The sequence below is a fragment of the Oryx dammah genome, unplaced genomic scaffold (assembly GCF_014754425.2).
Source record: "Oryx dammah isolate SB20612 unplaced genomic scaffold, SCBI_Odam_1.1 HiC_scaffold_12, whole genome shotgun sequence".
In the NCBI taxonomy this organism is placed as follows: domain Eukaryota; kingdom Metazoa; phylum Chordata; class Mammalia; order Artiodactyla; family Bovidae; genus Oryx; species Oryx dammah.
The window spans coordinates 62,609,973-62,622,374 of record NW_024070196.1 but is presented as its reverse complement, the minus strand read 5'-3'; the positions used below and the strand labels follow the sequence as shown (position 1 = coordinate 62,622,374).

The 12,402-nt window shown below is 43.5% G+C and overlaps 1 protein-coding gene across 12 annotated transcripts in view; it reads right to left on the bottom strand.

Annotated features, from left to right (window-relative positions):
- The window catches only part of GIT2 (GIT ArfGAP 2), a 41,509-nt gene extending 31,347 nt beyond the window's left edge, over positions 1-10,162 (bottom strand). For all 12 annotated transcript variants that reach the window (XR_005722974.1, XM_040250902.1, XM_040250898.1 and 9 more), the window contains exons 1-6: positions 9,956-10,162; positions 5,331-5,464; positions 3,629-3,741; positions 2,922-3,027; positions 1,313-1,399; positions 1,066-1,196 (exon numbers count right to left, since the gene is read on the bottom strand). Coding sequence is in view for 11 of the 12 variants with exons in the window: in XM_040250902.1 (XP_040106836.1) it covers positions 1,066-1,196; positions 1,313-1,399; positions 2,922-3,027; positions 3,629-3,741; positions 5,331-5,464; positions 9,956-10,007 (623 nt within the window). In the remaining variant the exon portion in view is untranslated. The remainder of the gene's footprint in view (positions 1-1,065; positions 1,197-1,312; positions 1,400-2,921; positions 3,028-3,628; positions 3,742-5,330; positions 5,465-9,955) is intronic.
- Between the last annotated feature and the right edge of the window lie 2,240 nt (positions 10,163-12,402).

The following is a 12,402-nucleotide window of genomic DNA, read 5'->3' as shown; positions in this document are numbered from 1 at the left end:
CTTCACACACCCAAATCCAATCCATTCTCCAAAGACCAACTAAAGACATCACTTAATGTTCTGGGCCACAGTGAAGAAATACTATGTATGTATCCATTATGGTAATGAGTTCTACATTATCCTGCCTCATTTAACTCTTACATGCATTTATGAATCCTCTCCTCCATGAGAGAGTAAAGTCTAGGGAGGCAGAGGTTTGTCATTTCACTTGTCATTTTCAAGTTGTCAACTGTCATTTTACCCTGTGCAGAGCATCGTTCTTGGCAGTTAAGTTAATTTGGAAAAAGAAGGAAAGATGATCCATCTTCTGTCATTTAAATGATATTAAAGACTAATCTGTGGATTTACTTTTTTATTTTCCACTACTTCACAGCCAAAATTTTCAAACGAAGAAAAATTTATTTTATAGGGAGCCCTGAGATGTCCACTACCTAAATTCTGCAATTAACATTTTACGATACTTGTTGAACCACATATCTATCCATACAAAGGCTTCCCAGGCGGCGCCAGTGGTAAAGAATCTGCCTGCCAACGCAGGAGATGTAGGTTCAATTCCTGGGTCAGGAAGATCCCCTGGAGTAGGAAATGGCAATCTACTCCAGGATTCTTGCCTGGAAAATTCCATGGAGAGGAGTCTGGTGGGCTGCAGTCCACTGGGTTGCAGAGAGTCAGACACGACTGAGCACACAGGCACATCCATACAGATTTGTTTCTAAGTTCAAGCAATGACTAAAAGTATTCAAAAAAACCCTGAGGAGTGGGTTCTGCAACTCTTTATACTTGATGTGGATCCCAACCATGGCTCAAATACCACTATGTTACAAAGGATAAAAAAAAAAGAAAGACTGAAAGCTAAACCACAATGGTTAATGGTTCTACCTTCCCCAACTTTGACTGGCTCTAAGATCATATGCACTTGAAATATCTTCATCTGCAAAATAACAGAATTCAAATCTTTGAAGGAGCTAAATGCTACCCATGCACAATTTAGCCACTTTTAACAATGAATCATACAAAAGGTAAATAATCCCAAACAGAGAGAGGTAACAGAGTCGAGTCTCTCACCTGGCATAGTCAACAGGAGTTTTCCCACTGGAGTCTTGGGTGCCAGGGTCTGCTCCATATACTGCCAACAATTCCGCCTGTAGAATCTGTCCTGCTTTGGAGGCCACGTGGAGGGGGGTGTTTCCTTTCTCCTAAGAATCATTAATACAAAGTACACAAAAAGAAACGAATTAAATAACCTGAAGGCTAAGCAAATGCAACCCATTTAGTTTCAACTTAACATTTGAACCAATTTGTGCTTTCTTACAGGGTGAAAAAAGTTGGCTTGTGCTCCCAAAGATAATAGCCTCAAACAGGTTTCGAGATTCCCTGTTCTCACGCTTGAATGGAGTTGCTGAAAAATACATAAACAAGAGAAGAAGGTTTGTTAAAAGTGTAAAGAATGAGGGAGCAAAGCAGCTGGCAGACCACTGCAATCTACATTATCGCAGCACTACAACATCTTTATCTCGCTTAGCAAGGTGAATGAAGCCGTCTCTGCAGGTAACAGCTACCCCTGGGCTCTAAGGCAGAGTCAGGCCTACATTACCGATAAGGGAACTAGGGCTGGGAAGGCTGATGCACCCAAAGGCATGATCTGTCTAAGTGGCGCAACCAGTCTCTGAGTGAGAGGGAGTGTGAGGAGGGGTTAAGCATGGCTCTGAAGTCTGACAGACCTGAATTTCAAACCATATACCCCTCAAGCTGTGTGAACTTGAGAAAGTGTTTAAAGCAATCTGAACCTGTTTCCTTATCTCTAAAATGGTGATAAAAATGCCACCTATTCACAGGCAACTATAAGGGATTGATGATATAACAGAGCACGGAGCTGGTACACAGGAAATGCCCAAAGAAAATAGCTGCTATTATTATTGCTGTTGTTATTAGCTGTTAATATTGAACCTAGGGCTTTAGAGTTTCAGATCCTAGGCTGTGTAAATCACAGGATTCCGCTTTATATCACACCCTCTCCACAACACTAGTCTTAGCCTTGTGCAGAATGATTTAATGAAGTCTTTAGGGGTGGAAACAGGCCTGTGGCATATCAGATTCCATAGCACTGTGGAAAAGCCCTTACACAGTCAGAGGATAAGCTGCCTTCCTGCAACTCTTCCTTCAACCCTAGAACTGTCCAAAACGCAAGCATCCTTACCACAGGATTGAAGAAAGCTACTCTAACATCAGCATCCAGGTCTTGTTTTCCTAATTAATTTTATTTTTAAAAATTGTGGTTTAAAACCACAATGAATGGAAGTAACAATCACATCCACCTTCAGGCAAAGTTTAAAATTCTGAACTGTGAGTGCCTCTGCTCTGGATGAGCATCTGCCAAAAGCAGCACTTTGAAAATTAAGATACTCGTTTTTGGGGCACCTCTCAAAAACATGCAAAGGCCCATATAAAGAAAGCCGTCGACTCATCTTGTGAGTTTAATAAACCATCCCATGGACTACGGCTCTGAGTGCCGCCCTACTTCCTGAAGATCTCACTCGGCATGCAACCTAGAAACCTGCACAAGTCCCACAGACCGTGTAGTCCCTCCTAGAAACAAACTATGACATGGCTCCTATTTCAAACAAAAACTTACAGAACAAAAACTTACAGAAATACGACTCTAGAACCAGACCTAGAAAACACAAATAGTTTCCTGGATGCTTATTTTTTCCTTTGTCCCACTAGTATACCTCCACTAATAGGAATGGTTGCCATTTGAATTAAGATGAGAGAAGAAACCAACTGCAAAAAAAGCTGTTACTAATTATTTTGTGTACAGAAAGGAGTTGTTTTTCTTTTCTTTCTAAGTGTCTTTTTTTCCCCAAACAGGACAATGTGCTGTTGCATCCAGTAATTTCAGGATTCTGAAAGGTGTGACCCACCTTACTGAGATCTTTGGTGGTCACACTGTCGTCATCCCGGCAGGGCAAGCGGTGGACAAACGCTAACATCTGATACTTGGCTCTGATGAATTCTGCTTTATTAGGACTGGTTTGAGAACAAAAAAAGAAAACAGTTCACTTGCAGTTCAGATACAACATTCCCCATTCTTCAGACTGTAAAGAGAAGAGGAAGTGACCCACATCCCCCACTCAAGAATAAAAGGAACAATACTGAAGTAAGCTTTGGCAGTGTGTTAAGACCTGAAGTCTGAAAACGTACATTAGTCATTATAATGGCCAGGACTGCAGAATACCTGCTTTTTATAGTATCTTTCTTCTCTGTGTAATTTTCTGAAGTGACCTAGCAACTTTGGGAGCAAGCAGCTCTTTGTCCCATCTTGTAAGAATCCAGATGTCTGGTCTGACTGCCTGTTGGTTGAGCACCTAAGCGCAAACCCAGTGACATCGACAGCCACCAAGCCTTAGTCTTAAACTGGATAAACCAGACTTGTGCTGGGTAGCCATGCGGAAGAGACGGTCCCATGCCTGGCTTCGTTCTGTATTCCTAACAGCAAAGAGTTCAACACACAACAGGGTGACCACCTCCTGTGCTGCCCCTGTGGAGGATGGTCCAAGACAGCTGCGCTCCTTTCAGTGGGCCCCAGGGGTTAAGAAAAAATAAGAGTATTTATAAACATTCCACTCACTGTACTTTATCCTGCGGATTAGCTTTGCGTCTTCCACTCATAATAGAGGTGGGGTCCAGTAACGAATGCTCCCATATAGAATTAGCACCATTATTATACAAGGTTTCAACCATCTAAAACCAAGCAGTATAAAACCACATTTTAATTTCTTTCTACAAACATTCCATGGAAATCAGTGACTGAACTGATTCCACTACAAACACTAGCATGACTAAGAGATCACACACTTCATTATTTTCTGTTTTAGAATGAGAAAGAAGAACCTACATGCAGGATTCAAGTTTGATCAGGAGGATAGCTAAATACTTCAATGGGTTTGATTACATTTTCTAATACATGATGAAGAAAGAGCACTCTGACACTTTAGGACAGCACTGCCCAAGCCTGAGCATCCAAATACTATTTTTCAAGATTCTTAATCCTTTTCTTTAAATCCACTTACCTTCTAAAACTTTCACTAGCAATTAGAATTTGATGCCCTAGTTATAGTTTTATGCAACCACTGAAATAAATATTTGAGTATTACCTACATCTACCTTTGATCAGTGGTAAAGAATCTACTTGCCAACACAGGAGATGTGGGTTCAGTAAAATTCCCTGAAAAAGGAAATGGCAACCCACTCCAGTATTCTTGCCGGGGAAAAAAACCATGGACAGAGGAACCTGGCGGGTCTGTAAAGAGGTGGACCCGACTGAATGACTGAGCATGCACGCCAACCTTGAGTGCCACTAGTGGTCCACGTGTCACTCTGAGAACTGCTGTTCTAGGGTCAAGTCTGGCATTTTAAACTACTCATCTCTGGACTTTATTCATATCCTACAATATAATATAGGGTATGATATAATATCTGTATTCTGTATAATCTGACAGCAGTAAACACCCATTTTCACATGGGAATGAGCTGTTAGAAACTTCTGAGCAGAAGTTATTAATAATAATAAACCATTTTCATTTCCGAGCATGCCTCCTGACAAGGCCTCATCTGGTTTTTACAACAGTGCAGATACTGTCATATCAGAGATCTAAACTCACCAACACAACAGTATCTGCACAGGCTGTGCAGCTGCCACAGATTTAGTAAAATATGTACTCAAGACAAATGAAGGCAAAACACATGCCAAAGTCTGAGTTCCAACAGAACTCAAAGAATGTGTACCCCAAAATAGAAGTACCCGGTGACATGATAATGGACCCCCAAATAAAACTAAGAGCCCACTGAATACTCGGCAGGGTGTTAGGCATTCAATCAAAACAGAACTTGATTGTCTCTAACAAGTTATAAGAACCTTAAGAGAACTTAAATCAGATGCATCAGAAACTTCGGAGGACTCCTATCAAAGCAGGAAACTTAAAGAAAAGTTTCTAAGGCAGTTGCTTTCAGGAACATTCATCGTGGTACGTGGAAAAGACAGACTGTTTAAAAACAATTTCTGGCGATATTCTAGAAAGACGGCAGTAAAACATTAGGAAGAAATTTTAATGACTATCTGTCTACCTATAGTTGAGCTTTTCCAGATTTTCACTAGGAGGAAAATAATCTTAAATAATGAATTCAATATTTATATATAGCACTGATAAGCTTGGCACCTCCACTTAATTAGGATTCAAACATTTTTGCAAGATTTAAGAAGTGTAATTTCAGTTGCTAAAACAGTAACTCCTAAAAACTTAAACTTCTTGAGGAGAATTCTTACTCCTTACCTGAAGCAGCGTCGGAGGCCATGGAGTGTGCTTAAGATGCCTCACTTGGGAGATGTGGCGTCCCAGGCTCCGGTGCACACTGCAGCAGTCATCGCAGATGAAAGTTCCCCTGTTTACGGATGCCCAGGAAGGATCTGGAGAGAAGAGTGCGGTCAGTGGCAAGGATACCAGGCGGCTGCTATTCTGCCAGGTGGTGAAAGACGACCAAGGCTTGGTGTTTCAGAAAAATAAGACATTTCTGTTGTGTTGGTATGCTAGTCGACACGTTAAGCTGGGGAGCTTGTCTGATGATACCACCTCTCTTGGCTGGGGGTACAATGTTAATAGAGATGGAAAACATGGATTGAAGCCCTGAGTGAGCACTTACCTGCTTTCTGGTCCAGGGCCACAATCTGTAGCCCTAGTAAGATCTACTATCTCAGATGTGTGCTCCTTCATTAAATGTAAGAGAAGCAAATTGAGAGGGTTCACCTGAATCATTCTGACTCCATCTCCACAAATGGCAGGACAACAAAACTGCCCATGAACAATCCACACAGAATTATGCGAAGGGAATGGTGAAAAGACAGCTATCGACATGCCTCTGGGCTTAGCAGAAAGCTGCAAGCGACACAACTATGAAGTAGCTCAGCCGCGGTGGCTCTGAAAACAGACTGGGAAACCTGGCCTCCTCCACTAGGAAACGTGCTAGGATATCCATTAGCTGTCTTAAATAAACTGTTGAGTCTGATCTCACCATGGACCTGAAAGAACAGAGGCTGTAAAAACATTGGCCTCACAGAAAAAAGATGCAAAATACAAATGAGCAATATTTTTGATGTGCGCATGATACTTTTTTTTCTGTGAAGTCCGACAAAGCCTCATTAGACACCCTTTGAAACAAGGAAAAACGCACACTTGGTAAGCAGTAGGAATAACTCACGCTGGGAAAGTAAACTAAATATTTAGAAACTCAAAACAAAGACAGATCTTCTACATTTCATCAGATTCACACAAGGGGTGACAATAGGTACCGCTCAAGCTGCTTGGCTTGAGGGTTATATTTAAAAATTCTTCAATGTCCACAAAAATCTCTAAAATGCATGTACACCATCCTTACCATTTCTAACAGTTTATTCAAACCCCTTCCAACCATATAATGAAAAGTTATGGGATTTCAATCAAAGACAAACTGGGAGTCAGAGAGTGTAGTGGTTAAGAGGGCTGGCTCTGGAGACAAGCAGTCCAGGGTTTGAACTCCAACTCTGCCACTTCTTGCGCAAAGATCTTAGGCAAGTTATTTCTTTGAGGGTGCTCATCATGGATCAAATAGGAGAACAACACATCTCAGCGCGGTGAGGATATAAAGAGTAAGTGAAGCTCTTTGCATATAGCAAGTATTCAGTAATGTGAGCTATTATAACTTTTCCCAATTATTTTGTAAGTACCACTCAAGTATTTTCAAGAGTTCACTGCAATTGATGGCCACTAGAGAAAGCCTTTGATTGTTATTCGAAACATTGAATGTTCCACATGAACACTATCTTACTACACTGAAAAACCTCATGGAGTTTTCAGGTAGTTGAACTCAGAATAGGATATGAACTAGATTCATTTAAAAAAAAAAAAAAGAAGGTAAACCAGGACTTCCCTGGTTACCCAGTGGTTGAGACTGCACTTCCATGGCAGGGTGCACATGGTTGGCGCTTGGTCAGGAAACTAAGATCCTGCATGCCATGCAGCATGGCAAAAAAAAAACTAAAAAGAAAAAAAAAGGTAAACTGTTTACTATGATTTGATCATAGTTAATCAAACATTTTGGAGTTTCAGCTTTAGTATCAGTCCTTCCAATGAATATTCAGCGTTGATTACCTTTAGGATTGACTGGTTAGGGAAATCAATCCCTGAATACTCATCGCGAGGAGCGAGGATCAATGCTGAAGCTCCAAAACATCTGATTAACTATCGTCAAATCTTAGTAATTAGTTTACCTATCTTTTTATTTATTTATTTATTTATTTTTTTTTTTTTTTGCCATGTTGCAAAGTATTGGAATTCCCACTGGAAAAGACCCTGATGCTGGGAAAGATTGAGGGCAAGAGGAGAAGAGGACGACAGAGGACGAGATGGTTAGATGGCGTCATCGACTCAATGGACACGCATTTGAGCCAGCTTTGGGAGACAGTGAAGGACAGGGAAGTCTGGCATGCTGCAGTCAATGGTACTGAAAAGAGCTGGACACGATTTAGGGACTGAACAGCAACAATCAAAAGTTTGCCATGAAACAAAAACTCAAACAAAATTCTTCAGTGAAGTACAACTATGTCAGTACTACTAAAGGACTCTAAAAAACAAAAGACTGGAAACATCAAGATGAAAGATCCCTGCAAAGATACATAACAACTTTGCTTTTTGCAGTGTGGTACTACTAATGACACACACACAAAAAGACTTTTATTGTGAAGATCAGCCTTGGTTTTCACCTATCATTCAGAGAATTCACAATCCTTTTGGAAGAAATTAAATAGGGACAAGAGAGCAAGGATTTAACACACACTAAGGAAGGCTCTCCACTAGTCATTTTGACATCATGAATCAGAATCACATGAAGAGAATATCAGAATGTTAACGACAGTAAAATCCAGTGAACCCCTTCCAATTTATGTGAACATTTTATGCTAGGGCTTCTTAACATGGGTTCTAGGAACACAACCAATGGGCTTCAGAAACGTCTATTATCCCACTGAGAAATCTTAACAAATTCTGCGTGAAAGGTGAAGTACCCGTGTATTTTGGGGGGAGAAGGTCTTAGCATTCACCAGAATCTCAAAGGGATCCTGAACCATAAGGGTTATTCTCTCACCAGGGCTTTGCAGAAAAGGCAGCACAAATTCCTAGCTGCTCAAGTTCAGAACATTTCAAGGTAGCCTAATTATATTCAAAACAGGAAGGAAGTGACTCAAGTCTCTGTAGATTAGGCATATGAGACAACAACTAAAAAAGATACAATGGAAGAGAAAAATGTTCTCAAACGCACAAAACGCCACAGAAGTGCAAGACAGTATTTAGCACAGAATTCAGCATGACAACAGAGATGCAATTTTCCTGTGCCCCGTATACCATCCACTGAGAAGCAAAGAATATGCGCTTCAAGAGGAAGTTTGAATCTAGATTCATGTGAATCAAACAGCACAGAAAGTTCAACCAAAAACAGGCAAGAAAAGAAGGAAGTGGAGCAAATAACATTTTTAGAGAATCCGATGGAGTTTGTATGACAAGCTAACTTAGTTTCTAAAACACCTCTTTTTAAACTCCTCCACCCGTTCTCCCTATCTTCAAAAGAAACTGGTAACCCCACTTACATTATAGAGACCGTGAAATAACCACATAAGGTTTGAGTTATCATAGCCCTTTTAAAATCGGTCTGCACCTCCATATGACAAGATGAAGTTTAAAACAGAGTGCTCAATGACTTCATTAAGATTGTTTATTGGACACTATTGTGCCAAAGAAGCCATCTTACCTTTTGAATTACTTCAAATTCAAAGGAGATAAATCCAAGCGCTGAAAACAGCAGAGGCCTGTCAACTGGGCTCCAACCGCTAAGCTATATCTGAACTCTAAATCTATGGGAGGGGAGGGATGGTTTTCGCCCTTCAGTGTTCCCATATGCCTAAACTGCCTGAATACCCAAATGGTTATAGTTGCCAATGATTTGGTGTGTTTGTTTTGTAAGCAGTAATTAATGTATAATTTAGAAATTCAACTATAGCTTTAAGGGGCTGTGAAGGTTCTGTACACAACACAAAAAACAGGAAAAATAAAAACAACAATCCCCAAAACCACCTTAGATGAGACGATCCTAAGCATATTCATTGAAACTGTTCTACCCCTGAGCACCGTACTCTCAATCATCCTTACTCGAAAAATGAGGAAATCAAGACTTGGCCAAATGAAGTCACCAGCCCAAGGTCACCCAGAGGCAAAATCTAGTTTGAACTCGGCTGGTTCAGATCTCAGAACTTGAGACAAGCATTGCTTCCTCAAGTGATGGTCGGCGTTTGCAAGACCCCGTCATCCGGGAGGCTGTCCGCGGCAGAGTGGCAGGCGGGATGTTAAGAGAAGCGGGGCAAAACTCATTCTTGGGGGTCCTCTGGCGAGTCTCAGTGGAAGGAAGCGGCGAGCGTCGCCCACTCCGGACAGGGCCTCCCCCCACCCCGGAGCGGGGGTCTGGGGGGCTGTGGGGAGGGGGGATGACACCTGCAGCCTCTGGGGGCCACAGCCGGGAGGACGCTCGCAGTTGATTTCTCTAATTGGCCTCCTAGTGGATTGCCCAAGCCCCTTCCTGTTGGGAAAGAGGCCACGACCCCGCCGCCTCTCCGCCCGGCCTGGGACAGAGGGGACGAGAAAGAAGAGAGGGACGGGAGTGACGGGAGGGCGGGAGGGCGGCGGCCCCCTGCCCGCCCGGCTCTGACAGGCCCGGGACGGGTCCCGCCCCACGGCCGCCCAGGCGCCTCCTCGTCGCGACCCGGGGCATGGGGTGCAGAGCTCCACCGCCCGGACCCTCCCGGCCCGAGGGGGCGGCCCCGGGGCAGGGGTCCTGGCCAGGAGAGCTGAGGGGAGCGGGCCCGGCCGGTGCGACTCACCCGGCCCGCTGCAGTCAGCGCACACCTCGCTGCTCCGGAGCCGCTTCGACATGGCTCCCGCCTCCCACCTGCCGGGAACCTGGGGCCCCGGGACAGTGAAGGCGGCGGCGGCGGCTGCGCTTCCGCTCTAACGGGTCCCCGCGGCGGCGCTGGCGGCGGCCGCCTCTCCCCTCAGCGCCTCACAGCCGCGGCGCAGCACGCACGCGCGGGGAGGTGCCCTTCGGCGACGGGCAGGTCATGTGACCGGAAAGGGCACGCTTCCTTGTCGCCATTTTGAGTGAGGGCAGGTGTCTCCTCTCCTGTTTCCAAACCTCCTTGATTTGGGGGTCTCCCTCTCTGAAAGAGATTAACTTCCTCCCAGTGCTGATTAGTACCAGGGGAAGCAGCAAAATATAGTGACCAAAGGTATGCAGCCACAGCCTTCTTCAGGCAATCATTCGTCAAGTCATTTAGCATAACTTTGGTCAAGTTCACTTATTTATTCATTCCTTTATTCAACAAATATTTATTGACCAGGGCTTCCTTGGTAGCTCAGCTGGTAAAGAATTCGCCTGCAATGCAGGAGACCCCGTTTCAGTTCCTAGGTCGGGAAGATCCCCTGGAGAAGGGATAGGATACCCAGTCCAATATTCTTGGGCTTCCTTGGTGGGTCAGGAGGTGAAGAATCCGCCAGCAATGCTGAAGACCTGGGTTTGATCCCTGGGTTGGGAAGATCCCCTAGAGGAGGGCATGGCAACCCACTCCAGTATTGTTGCCGGGAGAATCTCCATGGACAGAGGAGGCTGGCGGGCTACAGTCCTTGGAGTCGCAGAGTCAGATAGGACTGAGCGGCTAAGCACACATAGATAATACTGAAATTATCAGGAATGCACATTTATTGACCATGTACTATGTTCCACACACTGTTCTGGGCACTGGAGAAGGAGCAGTGAGCCAAAAGACGAAATTTTCTATATTTATGGAGTTACATTCAACTGTAGTAGATCTACAATAAGTAGGAATATATTAGATGTTTCCCTGTGCTGCAATTTTAATCTTATCTGGAAAGTGGAGGTAGTCTGTCTACCTCAAGCCCATGATTCACGTTTGTATAGCTTGTTACCTAAAAATGATTTTTACATTTTTAAAGGGGTGTAAAGAGGAAAAAAAGAGGGAGAGGACGAAGAATATTCAGCAAAACTCTTACATGACATGCAAAAACAAAATATTTACTTAAGGACAAATGGAATAACTTACAGAAGCATATAGTGTGCCTGCCCCATAGTAAGCCCTCAATAATAGTTGCTCCTATTATTGGAATTAGATACTGCTATTACTTCCTAATCACAACTTTTTTTTTGTTCTTTGAGGGTGAGAATGCTGCTGCTGCTGCTAAGTCGCTTCAGTCATGTCTGACTCTGTGTGACCCCATAGACGGCAGCCCACCAGGCTCCACCGTCCCTGGAATTCTCCAGGCAAGAACACTGGAGTGGGTTGCCATTTCCTTCTCCGATGCAAGAAAGTGAAAAGTGAAAGTGAAGTCGCTCAGTCGTGTCTGACTCTTTGCGACCCCATGGACTGCAGCCTACCAGGCTCCTCCGTCCATGGGATTTTTCCAGGCAAGAGTACTGGAGTGGGGTGCCATTGCCTTAGATAACCTAATTTACAGGACTACATAAACACAATGAGATGACTTTAATCAGTCTGAAAGCAAGCAGACATGTGGTCCTAATGCTAATGAGCATTGTATGTATTACATATGTGTAAGCACAACTATAATTGCCATTTGGCAAATATTCCATGGCTATTGTGGGCCAGAAACTGTCTTGACCTCCAGGTACTCTGGTGAGCAGCCATTGTGGAGTTTTTTCACTAATAAATTAAGAGAAATGTTCAATAAATATGGAAAGATGACGAGGCAGAGGATTAAATTGCCCAGGACTTCTGAAAGGATAAGAAGTCCGGGAAGGGGTCTCAGGAGCACCGGTCTTTGGTTCCTCTCTCCATTTTTATAAATGTGCGGTGTGGGCATAACCACATAAATCCCACACATTCCACAGTTAGAGCCTCTGGGTTCCATCCTGATGCTCCTGCATCCTGTTTTGGTTCACAGACTCACAAATCTTCTGGCCTCAACATGTGTGGAGAAAAGATTAGGCCAGGATTCTTGAACAGCTGTTGTTGCAGGCGTCGGAAAAGCTGATATCCACAAGCAGAGAAGGCAGAGAATATGCTTTCAGGATTCATCAAATAACTTTGCCTGGCTATGTGATCTAGTTGTGGACAGCTGTGCAGAAAGCTCAGGCTGGCGAGCAAGCGTGAGTTGACTTGGTTCTTCATTGAATCAAGGAACTATACTGTCTTAGGTTGAAACCCAAAGAATGAACTTAAGTTTGGCTGACTGTGGTTAAGTGTAAGTATTATCTATTAGTCCTTTCGGCCATAACCCCAAATTCAAAAATAAAGGA